Raw genomic sequence first — 23,696 nt, 5'->3', positions numbered from 1 at the left:
GGCTAGTTATAAAACTCCTCCAATCACACCCCGTCCGGTCACAGAGACGGGTGCCAGCTGCCAGCTGCGATGCCAACCCAGGCCGGGATGCGGATCTATTGGTTTGTAACTTCAGAAGTTCCCCAGGTGACATTCAAAACTGGCCCCCGTACACAGAGGACAAGGTGAAACCAAAGAAAGAGACAGCCACTCCATCCTGGTAGGTGGCAGGCTTAATAATCACGGGGTCTCACCGATGAGGCTTGTCTTGAGTGCTGCAAAATGAGTCGATCTCCGCACCTGCCCGCCAGAATCTTAAAGTTGATATAAGCGGCCTTTAATGTGGTTCGGTCCCGTACACAGTCTAGAATGGTCTCAACAACACAGTGCTCTCTCAAGGCTGCATCCCTGAAGTGGCCGCCAGTATGGGGACAGCAGGTGGAACTTACATTCCAAGGACAGGGGAGCGGGTAAGGAGCCTCTGGTTGCCCAGGTCCAGCTTGGGGTCAGGGTCAACCAGCAGCCACATCCTCTTGATGACCTCCTCTAACAGGGGCTAAAGGGGAACAAATAAGCACGTGGAAGAAGCTCCCCCGCTCCCTGTGAACTCCTGATGCACTTCCCTGTCTCAAGGATGAGAGAACTGGGAACCTTCAAGAGAGGACTCCACTTGCAGGGTCCTGTCCCACAGGCCTCCCACAAGTCAAGCATTGAAGAGAAAACTGATGTCCGACGGTCTTTATTTTACTTCACTAAGGAACCAAACAACCTTGCCTCTTCCACTGAAGTAAACAAGAAAAACAACCTTTGAATAACAACCAAAGACTTGCTCTTTACTCCAAAATTTTCAGCCACTCTCATTTTCATTTTCACTTATTCATACACAGTGATTTACCTTTCGTGTGGGTAACATATAGAGACACTCTCGTACTTTTGCAGAGTAAGTTATTAAATGAGATAATGTCAGGTGTTTTGTAGGAAATAAATAGTAACCAGTGTCTAGTACCAGCGCTGGCTCTTCTTTTTACTGTTACTTGTGATTGAAGATAAAAACAGCGCTTCTGAAAATGTTTCCAAATGTTCTCCACACTGCTGGCCCCACACTTTTTATAAGCCACATTTATATTAACAATGTTTTCTTTTGCCAGGATCTTTGAAAGTAGATTATAGGTTTCTAGAAAGTGGAAATAAGAAAACTGATGTCTGATGGTCTTTATTTTACTTCACTAAGGAACCAAATAAGTCCAAATAAAGACCATCAGACATACATTTTTCTTTTTTCCCCTCAGTGCCTACAGCTTGGTAGTGATTCCTAGGTAATGGGGCTCTTTATGTCGTATTCGGAGGATCCATTGCAAGGCCATTGGGGTGTACCTTGGGAACTTAATTTTCTCTTTTCCTTCTGGATTCCACAGTCTATGGTGCAAACAACAATAAAGGTGTAATAAAAATGTATATGCTGGGCAATCTTCTAAGGGCTAATGCATAATAAATTGTTGAATCCTCACAACCTGCTAAGGTAGATTCTATCATCATCATCATCATCATCATTATCATCACTGCCCTCCCTCCCCCCCCATTACTATCATCAAGTCCCAGTTTAGAGATGAGGGGACTGAAGCAGACAGGCACTAATCAGCCTGTTAGTGAGGCAGTCACTCGGTTCCCATGTGGTGGAACCAGGGCTTGAGCACAGCCACACTGGTTCCAGAGTTCAGAGGTTAACCATTATCCTGCAACACCACCATCAGTAATCATGGCAACACTTGTGAAAAAAGAAAAATCAATGCAAGAGTCCCAAAATTAGCAGAAAGTCAGAGACTAATACCCCCCTTCTTTACTTAAGCATAACATACAGAAAACTGCACAAATCAAGTGAACATCTTGATGAAATATTGTAAAGTGAACAGACTCCATGAAACCACCACCTAGATCCAAGAAACCGAACCTTACCAGCCTTCTAGCTTATCTGGTATCCTCTCATCACTACTCTCTCCCCCTTCCCCAAGAGTAACCATTACCCTAACTTCTAACATCATTTATAAATGTTGAACTTCATAAAAATGGAACCATACAGTACAGGGGTGGGCAAAATTAGGTTTACGGTTGTGAGTAGATGAAACAAGAGTTTATTCTTGTATTATTATTTATTCTTGTATTATAAATTTTTCCATATGAACAACTGTACACCTACTTTTGCCCACACCCGTATATATTCTTTTGTGTCTGGTTGCTTTTGCTCAATTTACTTGCATTTTTGATGTAGGGGTCTATACATCTTGCCTGACTGCAGTAGTATATGCTTCACTTGTTATTTTGGATAAACTATAATGAGAGTCACAGATTGTCAGCAAGTTGACAAATACACTAGAGAGAGTGAAGACTCACATATGCATTGAAGAGGAGAAAAAGCCTTCCAGGAATGTATTGGCATTTCACTGAGTCCACTCCTTCTTTTGATTATCATAAGACAAGGTAGTTACCTTCTCAGAAGTCCAGGTTCTGCCATTTTAAAAATCTGTGTGCCTATAGGTAAGCTGCCTCACCATCCAAATGCTACTGGGAAGAATAAGTGAGATGTAAAGGCACCTTGTGGGTGGCAAAATCGTTACACCTATTTCAGGTGTGTTTTATGTTGAGGTTCATCTTGGCAGCCTCGGGTGATGATGACTCTTTGATTCCTCAGGATGATCTATGGGAGCTCACAGGCTTGGACGGAAGCGTCCTCGGGTCAAGGAGGACCATTTATTTTTGTGGAGGGGGGAAGAGGCAGAAAGACAGGCAATGCTGGGCACTGAGATTTGGAAGAGTTCTTGGTTCTTGTAGGATCCATCTGGGGTAGTTTCCTGCAGAAGCTGGAATTTCCAGAGTTAGGAAATTAGGTTTCCAGAGTTATTCCTTTCTTCCAGTTGTCATGGAGACCAACCCCAGTCCTTTCATTCCTTCTGGTACCGAGAACATTTCTCCAATGCAGGCAGAATGGAGGGGGCTTAGCCCAAACGCGCCAGTGGAGGCGCTGGGGGAGGGGGTGGTAGTGGAAAATAACTCCATGGAGGAACTAGGCCTAGGGACAAAGGCTAAAATGGGCTGCAGTTCCAGCCCTTCTGTTTGCCAGCAGAGGCTGCGGGCACCACGGGGCTGGAGGAGGGTGCGGGGAGAGGAAGGGACGGAGCAGGAAGGCGGGGAGGCGGGGTCTTGGGAGACCTTCCAGGGCCCCAGGGTACTGAACTAAGGGGCCCTCTTCTCTTCTCCTTCCCTTCCTCCCTGGGACTATTGACCTCCACAAACAGAGAGGTAAGCACAGGTATTTCTCTTAAGTTAGATGGTGATGGGAATAGAATATTTCATGTACTAAACTAGTTGTTAGATATGCTCCTAACTATGGAAGTTAGCATACTAGAGGCCACAGAAATGATTCTGGAGAAGAAATTATTTGCAACTACTAATCATGCCGGGCAAAAGGCTAATATCTTTATAATATCCCAAGTGTAGGCAAATAGCTCCTTAGCAAAGGTCAGGTACAGAGAATGCACAAGGACAAATGGAGAACAAAGGCAAGTAAATCTTTTGAGTCTTACTAGAAACAAATATCAATTAAAGCAATGGGATATCACTTTTCACATTAACTTAACAATCTACACTAATAAAAGAGAAAAATGCTAATTGACCGTACCTTCGCTATGCCCACAGCCAATCAGAGCGAGTATGCAAATTAACCCAACAAAGATGGTGGTTAATTTGCATACGCTGAGGGAGGGAGGAGTGAAGACAACTTAGAAGGAAGAGGGAGGAAAAGCAGAAAGCAAGGTGGCTGCCAGAGGGAAAGCGCGGGCGGGGCGGGTGGTGGCAGTGGGGTGCGTGGCCATGGAGGCCGCTTGCAGGAATCTTCCTGCAACGGGCCCCTAGTTTTTTAATAATATGATCATCTTCAATACTGAGAAGGGCGTGAAAACTCTCCTCCCCTGGTGGAGTGTCAATTGGTTCCACTTTTCCAGACACCAGTCTGGCCGTAGCTATCATAAACCTTGAAGAGAGTCATTCCCCTGGATGCTAGTTTGTATTTAGCCAAAAAAGCTTATCAGATAAAGTGAAAAGATTAATATACAAAGATGATCAGAATACTATTTCTAATAGGGAAAAACTAAAAACTTAACATGTTTAACATAAAGGGATTGGTTACCTAAATTAAGCCCAAACAATCAAATATGAAGTAGCCACTAAAAATTATACTTATGGAGAGGTTTTGGTGACCTGAAACACATTTATAATGTAAAGGGGAGAAAAGAGCAACATAAAAAGTTGTAAGGAGAGAGCATGAAAATCAAGCATGTCAAACTTAAAGGCTAACACGGGCCAAATAAACGAGGCCTGCGGCCCCGCGGGCTGCGAGTTGGACATGCTTGATGTAAATGAAGTGTCCAGTGCCCAGTGCCCAGTGCAGTCAGCCCCTGGCACAGCGCGGGGCACTCACTCCCCGGGGGGTATATACTGAGTGAGCTGACCTGTATGGAAATGTGGGAACAAGGCTGAGGGAAAGGTGGCAAAATAACTGTGGTTGCCTCTGGATAGGACCTGAAGACATTTTCTTTCCTTAATCTTCCTATTTTTTTCATGTTTTCATTTCTCCTTATTATAATAAACATTTCTTTCTTTAGAATGAGGAAAAAATTTAAAACTAATAAACAATTTTTAAAAAGTGCTCTTTAATTCTTCAGATTGTAGAAGCTGACATCTAAGAATAGGGACATCCCCAAACCACACTTTTTTTTTTTTTTTCCCAACTGGGGGCGGCTATTTAACAGTAGTTACTAAACCTGCCTGGAGGAAAGCCTGGCTGTAGGCAGAACCAGATGGCAACAAGCTCCAGAGTCTAAAACCACGCTGAGTGTATGAAGCCAATAGGAAAAGCAGATGGAAGTATACTTTATAAGAAATGTTCCAAATCCATGTCATGGTTTCTTTGAAACAAAACCGAAATTTTTTTTTTATGATAGAAGCATCATTAAAGTGGCATGGCTTTCCCCAATTATAAAAGTGTTGATAGATACTAAACAAATAATATTCAGAAAATATTTCTTAATGACTGAAGTATTTATCTATACAGGTTATTGCTCATTATAACATTAATGGGTGCTTTTTTAAGTCATTCTGCCCATAAGTGTTCAGGATCCACATAGTGAAAAATCAGAAGACATCAGACACTTGTGAAATTATTGCAAGTATAAAACAGGCCAAGTATAGGTTTGCAGTGCTTTGCTTTACTGATTCAATATTTATTCCTGTTCAAAGAAAGAACTGATCAGGGCATGAGTAACCAAAACTTAAGTCAGGCCTGAAGCCCATTTCTCTTCTAGTTATCCCTACAGGCAAATTCCAACTTGTTTACACTGTGCTTCATTTCCTCTTGTGTAAAATTGAAAAATTAATACATTGAAGGGTGGTTGGAAGGATTTAACAGTTCACGTGTGTAAAACATTTTAAAAGAACACCTGCAATCAATAGACAACTATGTAAGTATCAACTATTAGTATCATTACTCCAGAATGAAGAAAATCTACTATACTAAGACCTTTGTCTATATCAGAAGTCATAAAGTTGAGAAACTACAGATTTTGATATTTAAAGTCCTTTTATTGAGCTTCCTACCCTCTTATTGTAATAACTAGCGGCCTGGTGCACGAATTCATGCACATTGAAAGGAAATTAATTAGAAGAAATATTTTAGAGGCCAGAGAGGGACCGCAGGAGTGTGGCTCCAGGGAACGTCCCGTGGCACCCAATCCCCATTCAGTCCCCATCGGGCCGATCTAGGCAGCTGGCTGGGGAGGGCTTACAGGACGGCTCCAAGGCATGTCTGGCCTACCTTGCCCAGTCCCGATCGGCCGGACCCCAGCAGCAAGCTAACCTACTGGTCACAGCATCTGTCCCCTGGTGGTCAGTGCACGTCACAGTTACTGGTCGAGCGGTCGGGTCAACCAATCGGTCAGGCACTTAGCATATTAGGCTTTTATATAGAGAGATAGCCACTGATAATAACTACTGATAGTCCAGCTTTTAAATGCTTAAGGAATCCAATGGACATTAATAACGGTCTCACACATTTAAAAAAAGTTTCAGGAGTAAACCTTTTTTTTCCCCACTGAGCCTCCTAACACAAGATCATGAAATGCTCAACGTTGAATTCCACTGAACTAAGTGCACTTGTAAAAGTCTATTATCCCAGTCAGAGTGGGCCTAGTATTTTAAAAACTTACATTTTAACACCACCTCTATGAACGAGGGGAGCTAAGTAAGTGAGTCTAAAAGACCAAGAAACTTATTAATACTAGTAATTGGGTTAAATTCAAAGCCTAAACAATCCATTTTTTGCAGTTTTAAATGACCTATTAAAATTGTATTATTTAATGAGTTTTAAAAAACAACAACAAACTTGTCAATGAAATTAGGACATTAAAAACATATGTTTGGCTCAGCATAATGCTCTTCGAATAGCAAGAAATGGGTCTTTAATGTGGTATTGGTTTTTATTTTTATTTCTTTTAAACAGTCACTTTAACATATATTTGTGTATATGTACATGTATGTGTATACACATATATACATGTACATGCAATTCACTCATCTTTTCACAGACTTCAAAGAAAGATCTTGTATACTGTCCATTAAGCGTTAAGAAATAGTCAATTCAAAAACTTCAGCCTCAGAACCCAAATGATCATTTAAAAAAGAAAACTACCTCCAAGAATCGGTATTAAAAAATAAATAAATAAGGATTGAGCCAGAACATCTGAAATGTATCTTTAAAAAATTGGAGTTATACTTATTACACTTAAAATATGTTATCATAAACTTGATTATAAACATCAAGTTCCCCTCCCCAAAATACATTATATCAATGATAATTCTCCTTATCAGATTGCAATTACAAACTCTTCTACAAAAATTTTAGAAAACAAACCTAAAATATGAAATCCTGAAGGAAATAGAATAAGAGTTAAAAAATTATGAGCATCTATCCAGCAAAATTGCTTCTAATCAGCATGTCTTATTTATCTCAGCAAAGATAAGTGTCAATCTTTTTTAGTTGTGCATTTTTTTTGGCAGGCAAATTTAGAGTTAAATTTCAGAAAGTTCACAATAGGTGACTAAATAAACAAAAGTTTTCCTAAAAGTCTTCACTCCAGCACAGTGTAGTAGGTAAGGAACCTTAAAACTAAAAATCATGAGTACTCAATATAAAAATGATACTTTGTATCATAAATACAAAATCTTGAACTTAGATGCCTTACATGGACATGCACTTTGGGGTGATTTTTGCTCAATGAACTTAAAATTGAAATTTTTTTTTTTTTTACTCTAGGACAATAATTTTTATAAAAAGGAATAATCTATCTCTAAAATAAATTATTGTAAGTTACATATAGTTAAGAATGCTGTTTTTTAAAAACTCCCGAGTACCTATGCCAGCATAGCACCTTTGTACTTGCCTGTAGAGGCACACAATCAGTATATGGATAAAGGAATAAAATTCTATCTTAACATTTCAATAAAGCCATGTTAGATTTCCATTCTGATTTCCTGGGGTTATCTACAGAAACATTTGTAGTACAGGTAACTATTCTAGGTAAACCTTTCTTGTGCTCTCCTAACAGAGATAAACAGAAAGTAAATGGGAGCAGGTGGATTTGAAGCTAGAGAAGGTGAAGGGCTAAGGCAAATTTTGTGGACTATTGTCTGGTTCCTATTAATATAGGGCAGCTTGGCTCACCTGTGTCCATATATTAAAAAATTAAGTGGGTCATTGAGGCAATTTTTGGATAACTCATCCCAGAAAATACTTGGATCTAAAGTATCCAGTGCACTGAAACAAAGATGAATTCTTGACGAGTGCTACACTCCATTTCATTTTGCTGGCTGAAGACTGATTATGATGGTGACCTTATGCCCTCCTAAGTATCTGTCAGTCTCCATGCCCCTCACAGCTCTTCCACTGACCAGCTTGAAAGATTCTCTTTAAGGGAATAATGCAAAGTAACTTTTAACTCTGAAGTGAGTGGACTTTAAAATCCAATTTGATACTGACACCTAATGTTAGAATTATCACCTAACATTAAAAGCAACAAGCAGCCTTCTCTAGATCACATAATTTAACTCCCAATTTAACAAAGAAAATGCCCTGATGTAAAAATGTGAACATCATATACTATTTATAACTAATACAAATAAGAGATGAATAATATAATCTAAAAATAATTTGCATTATCCTGGGAATCTTAAAAAAAAAAAGAAAAAAATTAAAGACTCCGTAAGTATACATCAATTCTTTAAAGACACATGAAAATTTTCAGATAAAATTTTCCAATCAAGATTGTATTATTTTTTAGGATCAGAACATAGGTCATATATTTTTTAAAATATATTTTTATTGATTTCAGAGAGGGGTGAGAGAGAGAGAGAGAGAGAGAGACATTGATTGGCTGCCTCCGGCACGCCCCCCACTGGGATCTAGCCAAAAAGGACCTTGACTGGAATCGAACCTGGGACTCTTCAGTCTGCAGGCCAAAGCTCTCTCCACTGAGCCAAACCAGGTAGGGCAGTCTTCTCATTCTTAATCCAACACATATTACGCCAATATCCTGGTGCTTTCTAGTTTACTGAATTGACAGATTAAGTTCCTCACACCCCAGACTTTGAAATCTTAAAGCTAATATGAACTGTGATTCTCCAAAATTATTGGCAAGCAACATAATGAGTACAATGTGGACACATTACTTTCCTAGACAACTGGCCAAATTTGCATTTCCTTTAGTGTCACTGATTAAATTTTTAAATGAGACTCTGGCCTTTTTTGTTTCATGACAAGTTTGCATTATTTTTCAGCCATTTTTCTTACAAATGCATACAGCAGGTTGCAGGAAAATTTTAGGGATCAATGCAAAGCAATTGTCACTACAGGAAAAACAGCCTGCATTTTATAGTTTGATAGGCATTATGAAGTTGTATTGAGTAAAATATTAAAACAGGCTTGTAATGCTTATATGTCCTTTAATACTGAAATTGTACAGCATGCTACTTTCTAAACCTCACATGTAAGAAACAACGTGTAGATATGCAATTCTTTTAAACAGTGTTTCAATCTTTTTCCCTTAGTAAAAAAAAAAAAAAAACAAAACAAAAATTGTGGATAAAAGTTTCCTTAGCCAGTCACTATTTAATTCTAAAAATTCCAACACTATCTTATAAACCTTATAATACAGAACACAAAATATAAAACTCTTATAACATCACCAGAAGAGGAGGGAGGGGGGAAAAGTCAGAAAAATATACAAAGCATTGAAAGGCTGGATGTGGAGGATGCCAGAGGGAGCGGGGGAGGGTTTCAGGAGGTTCAGGGCAAGCCCTGTGGTGACGTCAGCTCACAGACTTGATGTTACAGCAGTCAGCACAGGCCTCCTGCTTTCCTATTGGTGAACACCATGTCAGCCGACATCAGAAGATAATCATCATTGGCCAGACAATTACAACTGGAGCAAGAAGCATCCACTGCTCTGAGCACAGACCTGCCAGGCTGCTGAAAGAGAAGGCAGAGCCCAGCTGCCCTTCTTACTGAATGAATTTTATGTAGCCTTACCAATCACTAGGTGATTTTGCTCCTTGCAAGAAGCCTTCAGAAAAAATAAGTCAGCCATTAGTGAGAAGAGCAGGGAAAGGCCAGACATCTCATAAAAGAACAAAATGCCCCTTTTCAATGTTGTAAAATCACAAGGAGTTCTCAGTGTAAAACTGGAATTCAAAAATGCTATTGAGCTAAAAGCAGGCATTTTCCTCTACCTCATGTAATCAACTCTCATTTTCCAGAGAATATTACCCCAGGTATTTTTAACTTGACATGCAGTTTTAAGAGGAGGCTCAGGATGACTATTCAAGGGAATGTGTTCCCTGGCATTTCAATTGCTTTTCTAATTTGTTATAGGTAAAATTATTTGCTAAAAAAATTAAAAGGTCTGTACTATTTATTCTGTGTCTAGAACAATGAATAGAGGGTTAATCATTTGTTAAAGCAGCAATAAACTTGATAAGTTGGCCTCAGCTGAACCTGTAGTGTTCATACCACACTTTTCCAAAACAGGGGCCCCATTACATTTATATGCAATAAGGTAATGAATATGGATTATAGGATATGTTTTCATAAACTACCCTTATTTAAGGTCCGCTTAAATGATACAAGGAAGTACAAAACAGCACTCCTGGCAGTCCTCACAATTCTTCAAAAGACAGTATAGCTCATTTTTGAGAGATAAATTATAATTCTCTAAATTAACAAGTTTTATTCGAGACTCTGTCTAGAAAATATTTTTTAGGACAACTGCAAATGATTTCTCAAAAGACGCAGTAGAAGCTTCACAACACTGTACTTTCCTCCTGAAGCTATTTCAAACCATTTGAAGTTAAGGAGCCTGGAAAGTTAAGACCTTGTGGTTTCTTAAACGTCCCCTTCCCCCAACAGGGTCTAAGCCTTGGTTATGGAGACCCCTTCTCCTGTTAACGAGGGAAACAGACAGAAATTCTTCATTTTCTTATACACCTGGTTCAGGACTTTCTGGCTATTGGGATTATGGGAGAGAGGTTATGAAACTGGGTACACAAACTCTGGAATAAAAGAAGCAATACCATTTGGGATCAAGAAGACTTGCAAGTAAGGGTGTACAGCCAGCACCGTTTTTGTTTTGTTATTAGTGGGGTTTTTTGTTTGTTTGTTTGTTTTTTAATTGCAATAAGCAAGCCCAGAAGAACATAAAACCAACCAAGAGACAAAAAGCCAGGGTGGGGGGGGGGGGGGGGGAAATCCTAGCAAGGGACAACGACATAGTATTCAAAACGCAGGGGGAGGCCAAATATGTTAAGTTTCAGATATTAACAGGCAGTGCTGGCAATAAAGTGGGCGCCCATCATCATTTTATAACCTACTAGGCAAGCGTTTTCCCCAGCATCTGCCGTGTACAAAGCATTCTTTGAGGTGCTCAGGATAATCTAGAGTGGAACGAGACAAGAACTATAGACCCTCAAGAGCTGATGGTCTGGTAGGAGGCACAGACATACCTGCAAATATTCATATATATATATATATCTATGCCAGGAAAGAGACTGCCAGATGAAAAGTACAGATAAGGAGCTGGGAGGAAACGGCGGTCAGAGCCCAACAGGGGAAGCTAAGTTGGCACATTCTTTGCCAGTTTCAGTCAGTCCCTTGAGGGCCAGGCCCAGTCTGGCTCCGTGTGTACTTGTTGATGAATGGAGAAAAGAGGCGGGAAATGGTACCTGGAGGAGGCATGGAAAGTGACCTCAGAGAAAAGGCAAAAAGTAAACAAGAGGCCGTCTTGGCGGCGATGGTGCAAAGGGAAGGCTGGCCGGCCGTGGGTGGGGGCAGCCGGCGCGAGGGGCAGCCGACTCCAGAAAGGCAGGCTCCACGCGATGGTGCAGCAGGTCGCACACACGCCGACCTTGGAAAACGGAGCACACCGGGCTAATGCGGGGAGGAAGATGGGCTCGAGGGGTGGGACCAGAGATGGAGCAAACCACCGCAGAGCAGACCCCAGCCCTCGGCGGCTTCAGCGCCACCCCTTACGCGGGAAGAGGAAGTGCATCTGGATGGAGAAGGTGCCCGGGGCGAGGGGCTCGGCTTTCTCAGCGCCGCGGCCTCCAAGGTCTCTAGACTCTTAGGGACCAAGCCTCGCGGTGTGCCAGCTCCTCCCACCGCCACCCACCCCTGGCGCTCTCGGCCTGGGCGGCCAGGGGGGGCCCCAGCCGCGCGCCCCTAGTGCCCACCGGTCTCACTTCCCGGCCTCCGGAGCGGATCGCGCACCCCTCCCGGCTTCCGCTCCGGCCCCACGCGGGCCTCCGGACCCCAACGCCCCCCTGCGCCCCGCGCCCCCTGGCCCCGGCGCCTCCATCCGCCAGCGGGTGGGCCGGGAGGGAGGAAGCGAGAGCGGCGGCCCAATCACCTGAGGCCAGTCGCGACTCCTGGGGCCCGAGGAAGGGAAGTTGAACCCCGACTCGGCTCCGACCCGCGGCAGCCCTCCCAGTGCACCCACCCGCCCTGGCCCCCAGCACGCAGCGTCTCTGGTTTCCCACCGCCGAGACGGGGGGAGGCAAGGCAGGTCGGGGGGCACGCGGCGCCGGGGTCCCTGTGCACCCCCAGCTTCTTCTACCCGATCACCCCAGGCCCACCCCCCCACCCCGATCTCTTCCCAAACCGGGGGGCGGCGGGCCACTGCCCAGCTCCGAGAGCGCTCGGCGGGCACTTCACCGAGAGCCAGGGCCGGGGCTGCGGGGAGGGAGGCAATGCCTGCCGCCGCGGCTCCCTCGGTCTGCTGGGAGGAGAGGTGAGCACGCCCTGCCCTGTTACATATTGCAAAGTGACACAGGGTCGCCTCCCACACGGGGATTTTGGAAGGGGCTGGTGGAGGGGACACAGTGTAAACAAGAGAGATGCTTTCCCCGACGATGTTTTAAGTTTGTCTGGGGAAAGAGCGCTCAAGGGATTTAAATCCATCTCCACGCCGCTCGGCAGCCTCCCGCCGAATCAGGACGGAGTGTGTCCAAAAGGCGTTTCCGTACAACAGAAACTTAATGGCGTGGCTCCCTCCACTCGCTCGGGTTCATTCATTTTTATTTCTGTTTTCATTGTCCCCTCACCGGATCCCCCCCAAAAAAAAACCCCGCCTCTTTATGAAACCGGAAAGGACCCGCGTGGAGAAAGGGGTCCAGGACAGGAGGAAAACGGCTGGGGAGCGCAGGGAGGGCGGAGAGAAGTGGGCGAGCTGCAAGGAGAAAGGAAGGGCACGAGGGATGGAGGCAGAGGACCGGAGGGAGAGCCGGGGGCGTCGGGTGGGAAAGGGTTAAACGACGGCGCCAGGGACCGGGTTCTCCTCCACCGCCTCGCAGGCTCCGGTGGCGGGAGGCCGCGCCCGAAAGCCCCACTCTAGGTGAAAGCCAGGAGGCAGCGCAGGTAGGGAACCCGGGCTGCGGCTTCTCCGCCGCGCAGACGTCTCCTCGGTGTGCACACATGTATGTCCCACGTTATATAACCCGCGTTGAAACGCATGTGCCGCCGAGGTTCGCACAGGGGCACCCAGACCTACGCGCCTTCGGGCAGCCCCTGGGTCTCGGCGGCCGGCTCTCCGCGGCCCGCGATCCCCAGCTCCATTCACGCCCAGGCGGGGAGCAGCCAAGGAAGGCGCCCCGGAAAGACGCGCGGGGCTCCGGAAACACAGGATCACGCGCAAGCATCACCTACCAGTTTTCCTGCATCCATTGGATGGCTTCATTCTCGTTGAACTGCTTTTCGAATTCATATTCTTGTAAAGTCAACACTGACATGTTCATTGGGGCTGATCTTCGGAGTCGCTGTGTGCTCTCTACACGAAATAAAATAATCTGTAAAGCGCTGGGCTTGGAGTATTAAGCTTCCCCTACCCGCCCCCCAGGTCTGCCCCTCGCCGCTGGGTCGCGGCGGCCGGTCTCCCCCAATCTCTCAGCTACATCCACGCCTAAGCATTGCCTGCGCCCGGCTCCCGGCTCCCGGCTCCGCGCTCTGGGGCTCTCCGCCTCCCAGCGTCCGCACCCACCGTAGGAGGAAATGAATGCCTTGCGGTCTTAGCGCCCGCACGTTTGTCCATCACCCTTTTTACTTGTCTACAGGGAAATCTCCTCCCCCTCGTGCGATGGGGAACATTAACCCTTGGCGCGGGAGAGCCAGAGCGCGCGAGCCCTCTCCCCCGAGCCCCGGGGGCGTTTTGCCTGTGCGAAGGTGACTGGGGAAGTGGAGGAAGGGCGAGGAGAGGGGGAAAGGGGCCTCAAGGTCAGCCACAGTCCCCAGTACCGACCTCGCGGGCCGCCTCACCTTGCCTGGGAGTGTAGTTTCGGCGCGCGGGCGCAGCCCGGAGGCGCGCGTGCCCACGAGCTTGGCAAGTGGGCGACAGGAAATAGTAAACCCTGCCAGCTGTCTTGTAAGGGCGCCAGGCACATCGGAGCCGAGATTGCCCGTGAAGGAAACGGGCTCCCCACCTCCTCGCTCCCGCAAGTACCCTCCGGGTCCCCCATCCCAGAGCTAAGGTTTTGACTCACTTAAACGTGGGGCCGGGCGGCCCAGCAGAGCTCCCAAATCACTTGCCGGCTTGGGATGCTGAGGCTGAGGATGGTGGGCAGTCCAGAGCGAACAGGAGTAGCCCGAAGAGGGAAATGGGTTAGGGGGAGGGTTGGGGGAGGGGGAGGGGGGGAGTTAATGAACTGAGAGAGACAAAGGGGGGGAGAGGAAGTTCGCAGATAGAAAAACTGAACTCACTGGTCCAAGGCGAAAAATCTTATTTCCATCCATGAGGATTTTCCCTTCATTTATTTTCCGGGTAGGTGGAACAGAATTGTTTGAGGAGAGTACTAAATGTAATGCTGGCCCTTACTGAACCCCAGTCTCACAGCAGTGTTTTTAGTCCCAGCTTCTGTATACACCCCTCTTCCTTTTCTGAGAGGAAAAAGTGTTTTTCACTCGGCCCATCCCTCCATTCATTTCCCACAAATTAGGAAAAATGAAACATAATCCATGGATGTAATTGTAAGCTTGAAACACAACAATGAGGAACCTACGCTTTAAAAGTGAGGTGGACATTAGGACCTGGAAGGAAATTCCCCTCCTCTTGTGGGTGGCTCCCCACCTCCCCTGGTAGTCCAAAAACGGGGTATTTTCGTGCAAAGTCAAGTGCCTGGAAACCATAGAAAAGTGGGGACTAGGAGAAACAGCTCTGTCAAGGAGGAAGGTAGAATTAGAAATTAAAGAAGGGGTTTTAAAAATCCACTACAAGATTATATAAATCAAAGGACACTGGCTGATGATTAGCAAATCCATTTATAAGTTGACACTCAAAGATTCCGTGCAAGGAATTTTCAAGTGTTGTTGTTCTAGAGACTTCTACAGTACAATGCTCAGTGAAGGTAAAACTCAGGCCTAAGGACTTGGCCCCATTGGGCTGGAAGGTGGGTGTGGTCTGATGAGATAAGGATTTTCCCACAGTTTCTGGGCAATCAATAAATATTTGTAAAATGAATGAAAGATTGATTAAAAAACTATGAAGAAAGAAGAGAAAAAAAAATCCAGCAAACAGTTTATTATATGTTGCAAGGATAAGTCCTACTCTTGTTTTTAAAGGATTTTATTTTTAAATTATGTATTCTTACTAGTCATCACATCAATTTCAAACGAGTCTGAGAAATTCTCATTTACTTACCATGTTTCTTATTCAAATAATGTCTGATTGCCTATTTACTTCCAAAGATAGATTTGGGGCTATGTTAAAAACAAATATCTGATTTGTTCTTAATAGTGTCTAAAGAGAAGTGACTTCAAAGTGGGAGATATCACTCTATTTCTTAACCTTTAAAGTGGACAACTGCAGAAATGGTAAATGCTTGATAGTACTAAGTGCTGTTGAGAGTATACAGAACAGGCACTGTTGGTGGCGGTGAGTACTGGCGATGATCTGGAAGGCAACTGGGCAGCCTGTATTCGGCAGGTCATTTTCAATCCACTTATCCTTTGACCAGCCATTCGCCAGACATCTCTGGAGCCTGTGCTCTTCTGAGCTCCTGGGACTCCGTGGGGAAGAAGAGAGACAGGGGCCCTGCTCTTTTTGAAGCTCACATTTCAGGGGGGAAGACAAAATGATTTACTAGAAAGTGAAGTGCTAAGATTAAAATTAAACTGCATGATGTGAAGGGATGGGAGTGCTCATTTAAACCCTGAAGGCCTCGTTAAGAAGGTAACTTGGAGTTGAAACTACAACGACAAAGAGCCAACCCCCTGTTGCAGTGTTACAGGAAGCAGCAGCAAGTCCAAAAGCCCTGGGGACTAAAATTGCAGAATTAAGAGCAAAAGGCTTGTGTTTCCCCAGGTCATATCTGACAGGTTGGAGAGGCAGGCAGGAGCCAGGTCCTTATAGCCTGGGAATCAAGGCAAAACAATGGGGTGAAGGAATATTAAAGGGTTTTTAACTGGGGAATGGCATCATCATTCCTAGTAATTCTACTACTGGGAATTGACTCTGTGACTACACTCACAAAAACATCCAAAATATAAGATGTTGTTCAGCACGATTTGTAATAACAAAACACCCTTATAATGGAATATTATATAGCTTTTTAAAAAGAAATAATTGGGTTGTGGAGTGGATCGCCAGTAGGGGGCAAGGGGTCTGCAGGAGGCAGCCAATCAAGGATTCTCATCATTGATGTTTTTTTCTCTCTCTCTCTCTCTCTCTCTCTCTCTCTCTCTCTCTCTCTCTCCCTTCCTCTCTAAAATCAATAAAAATATATTGGGGGGGGGGAGGGAGAAAAGAAATAAGTCTGCAAGCTGCAATATCAAAAAAGCTTCCAGGTATATTTTTAAGGAAAATTAAAAAGAAAGGCACAGGACATTGTATATAGTGTTACATTAAGAAAAACATCTACAATTGTACACAATTATTTTTCTAGAAAGACAGACAAGAATTTGTTGGTGATATATATATTTGGAGAAAGGCCTAGGAGCAAACTAGAAAGAATTCTTACTATTTTTACTGTTTGTTTTTCTACAGTATTTGAATTTTATTGTGATGTATTTGTATGTCATTGAAAAACAAGTCAAAAGACGTTAGTTAGGCAGTGAGATAATAGGTCTCTTTTCTAGTTTTAATTTTCCATGTTGAAAAACTGAGAATGTAACATAATATTAGAAATAACACATTTAAAGGGCGATTTTTCTAGACTTGTTTTAAATTACAAAATGTACACTGAGTCCTAGCTATTTGCTTAGATGTTTTCCTGCCGAGGGGCTATGGAAGGTTAGGAAAGATGGAGGGGAATGTTGGGAGGGTGCCCAGCAACACCACTAGCAATTTTTATGAAAAGATTAGTTATGTGTGTTTTTAACCCATAACCAGATGGGTAGTTAATATTGCACATAAATAACTGGACCACAAAAAGTAAGTTAATCGATATTTAGTAGTAATATTTTAAAAATTAGGCTAGAGAGTAAGAAGTCTTTGAAAGACAAAACTTACTACAAAGATGACTTGACTACTAAAAGATCTGGATTTTAGTCCTAACTGTATTCCAGATCGAACTGTCTGATCTTGTGGAGAATAAATCAATCCTTTAATTTCCTTTTCCACATATAAAATAACAGTGCTAGGCTGAATGAACTGGATACTCGCTCAAAATTTCTCTGGCATAGAAATAATTAAAATACACACAATTTCTTGGCCTTTCTAATATGAGCCTGCTTTTCTAGACCTCAGTTCCATAGGCTAAGCCTGGCCAAGCTAACCCATTTGAAAATCTTTGAACATCTTAAGTTTAATCTCCTTTTTTTCTCAGAATTCCCTCTGCTTGGAATACCCTTCCGTTCCTAACCCCCAAGTTTACCTGTCAAATTCAGTCTACTCTTTGGATCCTCACAAACTGCTCCCTACTTGAGGCCTTTCTGCTCATGGAGATAATCTCCTCTCTTGCCTCCTAAAGTCTTGAAGCTCTTGTTAGCACAGCTCTTAAGGCCCTCAGATTTCCTCTTTATTTTAGATAAGGTCCAATACACTGCCCCATGTAGGAAATTGTAAATTTCCGTAAGGACAGGGACAATGATTTATTGTTTGCATTATACAAACCACCACATCACCCTAGAGTTGCATAACTCTATTTCAACGGATCTAGAGATTGCTAAACTGGAAAACAAACAAATCAGAATTTCCCTTGCATTCTGATTCACTTGATATTTTATGCCCTTTGGGAAATAATGCATAATTTCTTCTAGCTTCTATGATGCAACAAGCTGGCATTAATTCTGGGCAAAGGGGACAGGTAGGAAGGCACTGCCACTCTGAATCGTTGCAGTATCATTCATTCTGGCCTCACCTCCAGAGGGTGGCAATAAAGGGACCGCATCTGTTTTTTATTTTCCCCAAAGAACTTCACTATCAACCTAATTAGAGATATTTTCAAAAAGTTGGATGCCGTATTATTTTGTAAAAGAGGAATGCTTACTTTGTGTTTTTAATATTGCAAATAAAAAACACCCACAAACTTAGAACTGCCCCAGAAGACAAAAAAATCAATATTTACCACCTGATCGTTTTCATTTTAGACTTCTCAGAAAATTATAAATTCTTAGATAATTTTTTTTCTCAAAGATATAATTTATTTACAAACCAAAGAGGCCAAGGAGCCTTAGACATCCCCACCCCCTTCCTAAACAAAAACAGACAGAACAGAGATGGGTCTTCACCTCCTCACAATGTTTTTGGGACAATGAAGTTGGGGCTTGGGGCCCCTTAAGTTCCCCGGCAGGCACTGGGAGAAACAGGCTGAGTCAGCCACCCATCTTTTCGGCACCTGCTCCCCAGCCAGAGTCTCAGAGTATCTCTTCCTCTTGACCCAATGTTTGGGATGGGCCTGGGCCACCTCAGACCCCATCACAAATAGACCTGTCCTAAAAGAGCTCATCCTACTGACAAACATTCCCTACTGGTTTTAATGGGAATTGAGGTAGATATAAAAGACATCAAATATTTTATGTAACTAAGAGAAGTGAGAATAATTATGTAAAAATGGCCTTCCACTCCAAAATAGATACCTATGAAGTTTAAGGGAGCAGTGAGCACAGCAGTTCAGAGGAAGAAATCTGATTTAAGAAAATATAACAAGGGTATGTGAAAGATGCTCAAAATTCCAATTGTATCCTGGGGCTTCACGATTCTTGGAGCATGTGCCTTCCATGCTGAAGAGAGCTTGTACCTAAACACTCTAAGTCTGAGAGCCAACAATTTCCACTTCGTGGTGAGTAGCAGAGGGCAGTTAAGATCTTAATGCTCGGGACTCAGGTCAACCTCTGTGTACACCCCTCTTTATTTTAAATATGTTCCAATACACTTCCCCTATGTATGTTCAATACACAGAGTCTTCCAGTAGTACAAAAATTTATTTGGGGGTATAAATGAAAACGCAAAGGACATTTTGATAACAAAAGCAGATTTCTCATCATTGCTAAGAGGATCATAGCGCCCCTGGAGGACAATTGGGCAACCTGCATGTGAAGGGAAACCTAGAAAATGCCATTTACATCAATAAGATATTTCTCTCTATATACTTTATATGTATGTATGTGTATCAGTGCACTGGCTGTTAGGAAATTTCATTTACTCCTCATTATCTGTTTTCCTAGAGATTAGAAGATGCATCCAAAATATCAAATAAGTGGGGAAAACAACCAAGATGGTGGCATAGGTAAACACCTGTACTTGCTGCCTCTCACAACCACATCAAAACTACAACTAAGAGATAAAACAAATATCATCCAGAACCACGGGAAAACTGGCTGAGTGGAAGTTCTACAACTAGAAGTAAAGAAAAAAGCTCATTGAGACTGGCAGGAGGTGTGGAAGTGCAGAGGTATGGAGACGAGCGCGGAACAGGCTGGCAACTGGGTGCGCTGTTGTTTTTTCCTATCGGGAGGGAGATACAAGCTCCCGATTGCTCTGAACTCCAGTTCCAGGCGATACTTTGGGGACCCAGACTCATAAGGGGAGAAACTGGACTGGCTGGCATCGGGCTTTCTCTCAGAGGTGCTTGCAGCGATCATTGTTCCTGCACGGGGCGGCGGGACCCAGACACCTGGGGACCTCTCTGGGGCAAAGCTGACTGGCAGCCATTGCTGTTTGCTCTGCCCTGGTGATTCCCTGAGACCCGGCCCCACCCAGCTTACAATCCCACCTAAGCTGTGCACAGAGGCTTTTGCATATGATGGCCTGGCCTCTTGCAACCTAAAACCTAACAAACTGCAGCTGGGTCAGAGAGCTCCAAAGCTTCCAAAAGTAAGCCTAAGGCCTGGCAGCAGAAGTCTGCATTGCTTCACAGCTGGGCCTCATCTGGGCACTTCTAAACCCCAAACAAAGAGGCGGAATCTGCAGATCTCACTGTACCTCCTGCTGGGTAGCCTCAGGCAGTGGCTGACTTTGCACCTCCTTGGAGATCCAAGAGCCAGTGTACTCAGTGGTCAGTGTGAGACCATACCAGATTACAACTCTTCACATCCATAAGCAATACACTCAAGGGGCAGACTCAATGAGCACCAAAGCCCCACTGAATCAAGTCCTGACCCATAAGGGTGTCTCCAGCACAGCATTTATCCCATTGTAGACACAGCTGGTCCTCAAAGCCAATTGGCCTGGAGGTCAATTCCTCCCAGCAATACCAATAGCAATCAAGGCTTAACTACAATAAGACTGTGCACCCAGCCCACAAAGGGGTGCACCAAGAGTGTCCACCTCAGGTAATTGGGGAGGCTGAGCCACTGGGCCCTATAGGACACCTAGCACAAAGGCCACTCTATCAACACAGGGAAGAAGCCAAAATGTGGAGACAAATAAACATGTCACAAATGAAAGAAATGGAGGAAAGCAAACTATGGGATATAGAGTTCAAAACCATGGTTATAAGGTTACTCAAGAATCTTCTAGAAACCTCTGAGAAATTTAGTGAGAACCTCAAGGATATAAAAAAGGACCAGTCAGAAATTAAGCATACACCAAGAATCAAGTCAAATATTTGAAATACAAAGAAGAAAAAAACACCCAACCGGAAGAGCAAAAAGAAAAAAGAATTCCAAAATATGAAGATAGTGTAAGGAGCCTCTGGGACAACTTCAAACATACCAACATCCGAATTATGGGGGTGCCAGAAGAAGAAAGAGAGAGCAAGATATTGAAAACCTATTTGAAGAAGTAATGACAGAAAACTTCCCCTACCTGGTGAAAGAAATAGACTTACAAGTCCAGGAAGCACAGAGAACCCCAAACAAGAGGACCACACCAAGACACATCATAATTAAAATGCCAAGGGCAAAAGACAAAGAGAGAATCTGAAAAGCAGCAAGAGAAAAACAGTTAGTTAACTACAAGGGAGTACCCATACGACTGTCAGCTGATTTCTCAACAGAAACTATGCAGGCCAGCCAGGAGTGGCAAGAAATATTCAAAGTGATGAATAGCAAGAACCTACAACCAAGATTACTCTACCCAGCAAAGCTGTCATTCAGAATTGAAGGTCAGATAAAGAGCTTCACAGACAAGAAAAAGTTAAAGGAGTTCATCACCACCAAACCAGTATTATATGAAATGCTGAAGGGTATTCTTTAAGAAGAGGAAGAAGAAGAACAGGTAAAGATAAAAATTATGAACAACAAAGTGACAACAAATACATATCTATCAACAAGTGAATGTAAAAATCAAGTGAATAAAAAAATCTGATTAACAGAATAAACTGGTGAATATAATAGAATCAGGGGCATAGAAAGGGAGTGGACTGACAATTCTCAGGGGGAAGAGGGTGTGGGGAGTGTGGGAAGAGATTGGACAAAAATCTTACACCTATGGATGAGGACAGTGGCGGGGGTAAGGGTATGGGGTGAGGTGGGAACGGGGTGGAGGGGAGCTATGTGGGGAAAAAAGAGGAACAATTGTAATAATCTGAACAATAAAGATTTATTTAAAAAGAAATCAAGTAACTGAATAAACTCCCCTGAATTACAAAGATATGCCAGACCCTCTCCTGCTATTCCTCTAATATGTAATTGTCCAAACTGTAAGGGAGGACTCAAGAAAGGCGTGGGTCTCAGTGGGCTCCTTTCCCACCATGATCCAACCTTCCTGGGCCAGAGACATCATGGCAAGACAGTGAGTAGACTGTGACTTGGCCTTTGGACAGCAGGGAGTTGACGCTCATGTGAGGTTAGGAGGGCCTTTCACCATCTTGTGACTTAGGCTAAGATTTACATAGCAGTGAATACCAATTAAACTCCTAAAGACCATCTTTTCAGCCTGCTCCAGGCCAGACAACCTAAAAAGGGGCATGTATTTTTATTATAAGGAACCTCTGAAGAATGCTTGCATCTGGTGTCAGTACCAAGAATAATTGTTTCTTCTTAAGTAATTGGCCTATTATAACCGAATCATGTCTTCACTGTTAGAATGTTTGGAGACAAATCGGGGACTTGCCCTTGGAGCAAGTATTTAGCTTAATATAAAATACATTTATTCCCCTTTCCTTCTTATAATCTTACCTTTATTTTGTCTTATTTTACACATTTCTATGATGTTGAATTTTATGCATTCTCTTACTGTATTTTATACGGGGTGTTCTAAAAAATGAATACACACTTTGAATAATTATTGATTCTAATGAGTTAAATTAGAAAAGAAACATCATTTGAGGTATCAGAAAAAGATGTGCATACATTTTTTGAACACCCTATATACTGTATAAAAAAGTAGGGAAAGAACAGAAAGAAGGAAGGCGGAGTAGTATTCCATTGTGTATGTGTACCACAAGTGGATAAACGCCACTTGGCTGTTGGCAGGCACTTGAGTTGCTTCCATATCGTGGCTAATTGTAAATAATGCTGAAATGAATGAAGGGGTGCATATATTCTTTCAAATTAGTGTTTTGAGTTTCTTCAGGTATACAGTATTCCCGGGAATGGAATCACTGGGTCATAAGACAATTTAATTTTTAATTTTTTTAGGAACCTCAACAATGTTTTTCATAGTGGTTGCGCCAATCTGCATTCCCACCAACACTGCACTAGGGTTCCCTGTTCTCCACACTCTTGCCAACACTTGTTTGTTGAGTTATTAGCCATAACCATTCTGACAGGTGTGAGATGATATCTCACTATGGGTTTTATTTGCAACTCTCTGGACTGGTGATGTTGAGCAACTTCTCATATTTCTGTTGCCTATCTGTATGTCCTCTTTAGAGAAATCTCTATTCGGGTGTTGCACCTACTTTTTAATTGGGTTGTTTGTGTTTCTGTTGCTGAGTTGTCAGAGTTCTTTACAAATTTTGGGTATTAACCTCTTATCAGATGTATCATTGGTGAAAATCTCCCATTCAGTGGGTTGTCTTTTTATTTTGTTGATGGTTTCCCTTGCTGTGCAAAAACTTTTTAGTTTGATATAGTACCATTTGTTTACTTTTTGTTTGGTTTCCCTTGCCCCAGATATATGGCAGAAAAAATATTGCTAAGAGAAATGTCTGAGACCTTACTGTCCATATTTTCTTCTAGGAGTTTTATGGTTTCATGTCTTACATTTAAGTCTTTAATCCATTTTGAGTTTATTCTTGTTTATGGTATAAGAAGAGGTCTAGTTTCATTTTTTGCATGTATCTGTCCAATTTTCCTTACACCATTTATTTTCCCAACATCATTTACCTCATTGTTTATTCTTGCTTCCATTGCCACATATTCATTGACCATAGAGGTGTAGGTTTATTTCTGAGCTTTCTATTCTGCTCCATTGATCTATGTGTCTGTTTTTATGCCAGAACCATGCCACTTTGATTACTATAGCTTTGCAGTACAGTTTGATATCAGGTAGAATGAGATCTCCCACTTTGTTCTTTTTCAAGATTGCTGTTGCTATTTGGAGTCTTTTGTGTTTCCATACAAATTTTTGGAATATTTGTTCTAGTTTTGTAAAATATGTTATTGGTATCTTGATAGGAATTGCACTGCATCTGTAGATAGCTTTGGGTAGTATGGACATTTTAATCAAGTTAATTCTTCCTATCCATGAGTTCGGTTTATACTTTCGTTTGTTAATATATTCCTTGAGTTCTCTCTTCAATGTCTGATA

The 23,696-nt window shown here is 43.0% G+C and overlaps 1 protein-coding gene across 1 annotated transcript in view; it reads right to left on the bottom strand.

Annotated features, from left to right (window-relative positions):
- The window catches only part of ELOVL6 (ELOVL fatty acid elongase 6), a 136,524-nt gene extending 123,084 nt beyond the window's left edge, over positions 1 to 13,440 (bottom strand). The window contains exon 1 of the mRNA XM_054726633.1: positions 13,277 to 13,440. Within this exon, the coding sequence (XP_054582608.1) occupies positions 13,277 to 13,365 (89 nt within the window). The 5' untranslated portion in view covers positions 13,366 to 13,440. The remainder of the gene's footprint in view (positions 1 to 13,276) is intronic.
- Positions 13,441 to 23,696: the final 10,256 nt, after the last annotated feature.

Source organism: Eptesicus fuscus, chromosome 2 (genome assembly GCF_027574615.1).
Source record: "Eptesicus fuscus isolate TK198812 chromosome 2, DD_ASM_mEF_20220401, whole genome shotgun sequence".
Taxonomy (NCBI): domain Eukaryota; kingdom Metazoa; phylum Chordata; class Mammalia; order Chiroptera; family Vespertilionidae; genus Eptesicus; species Eptesicus fuscus.
The sequence above is the reverse complement of the archived record's forward strand: the minus strand, read 5'-3'. Positions and strand labels throughout refer to the sequence as shown.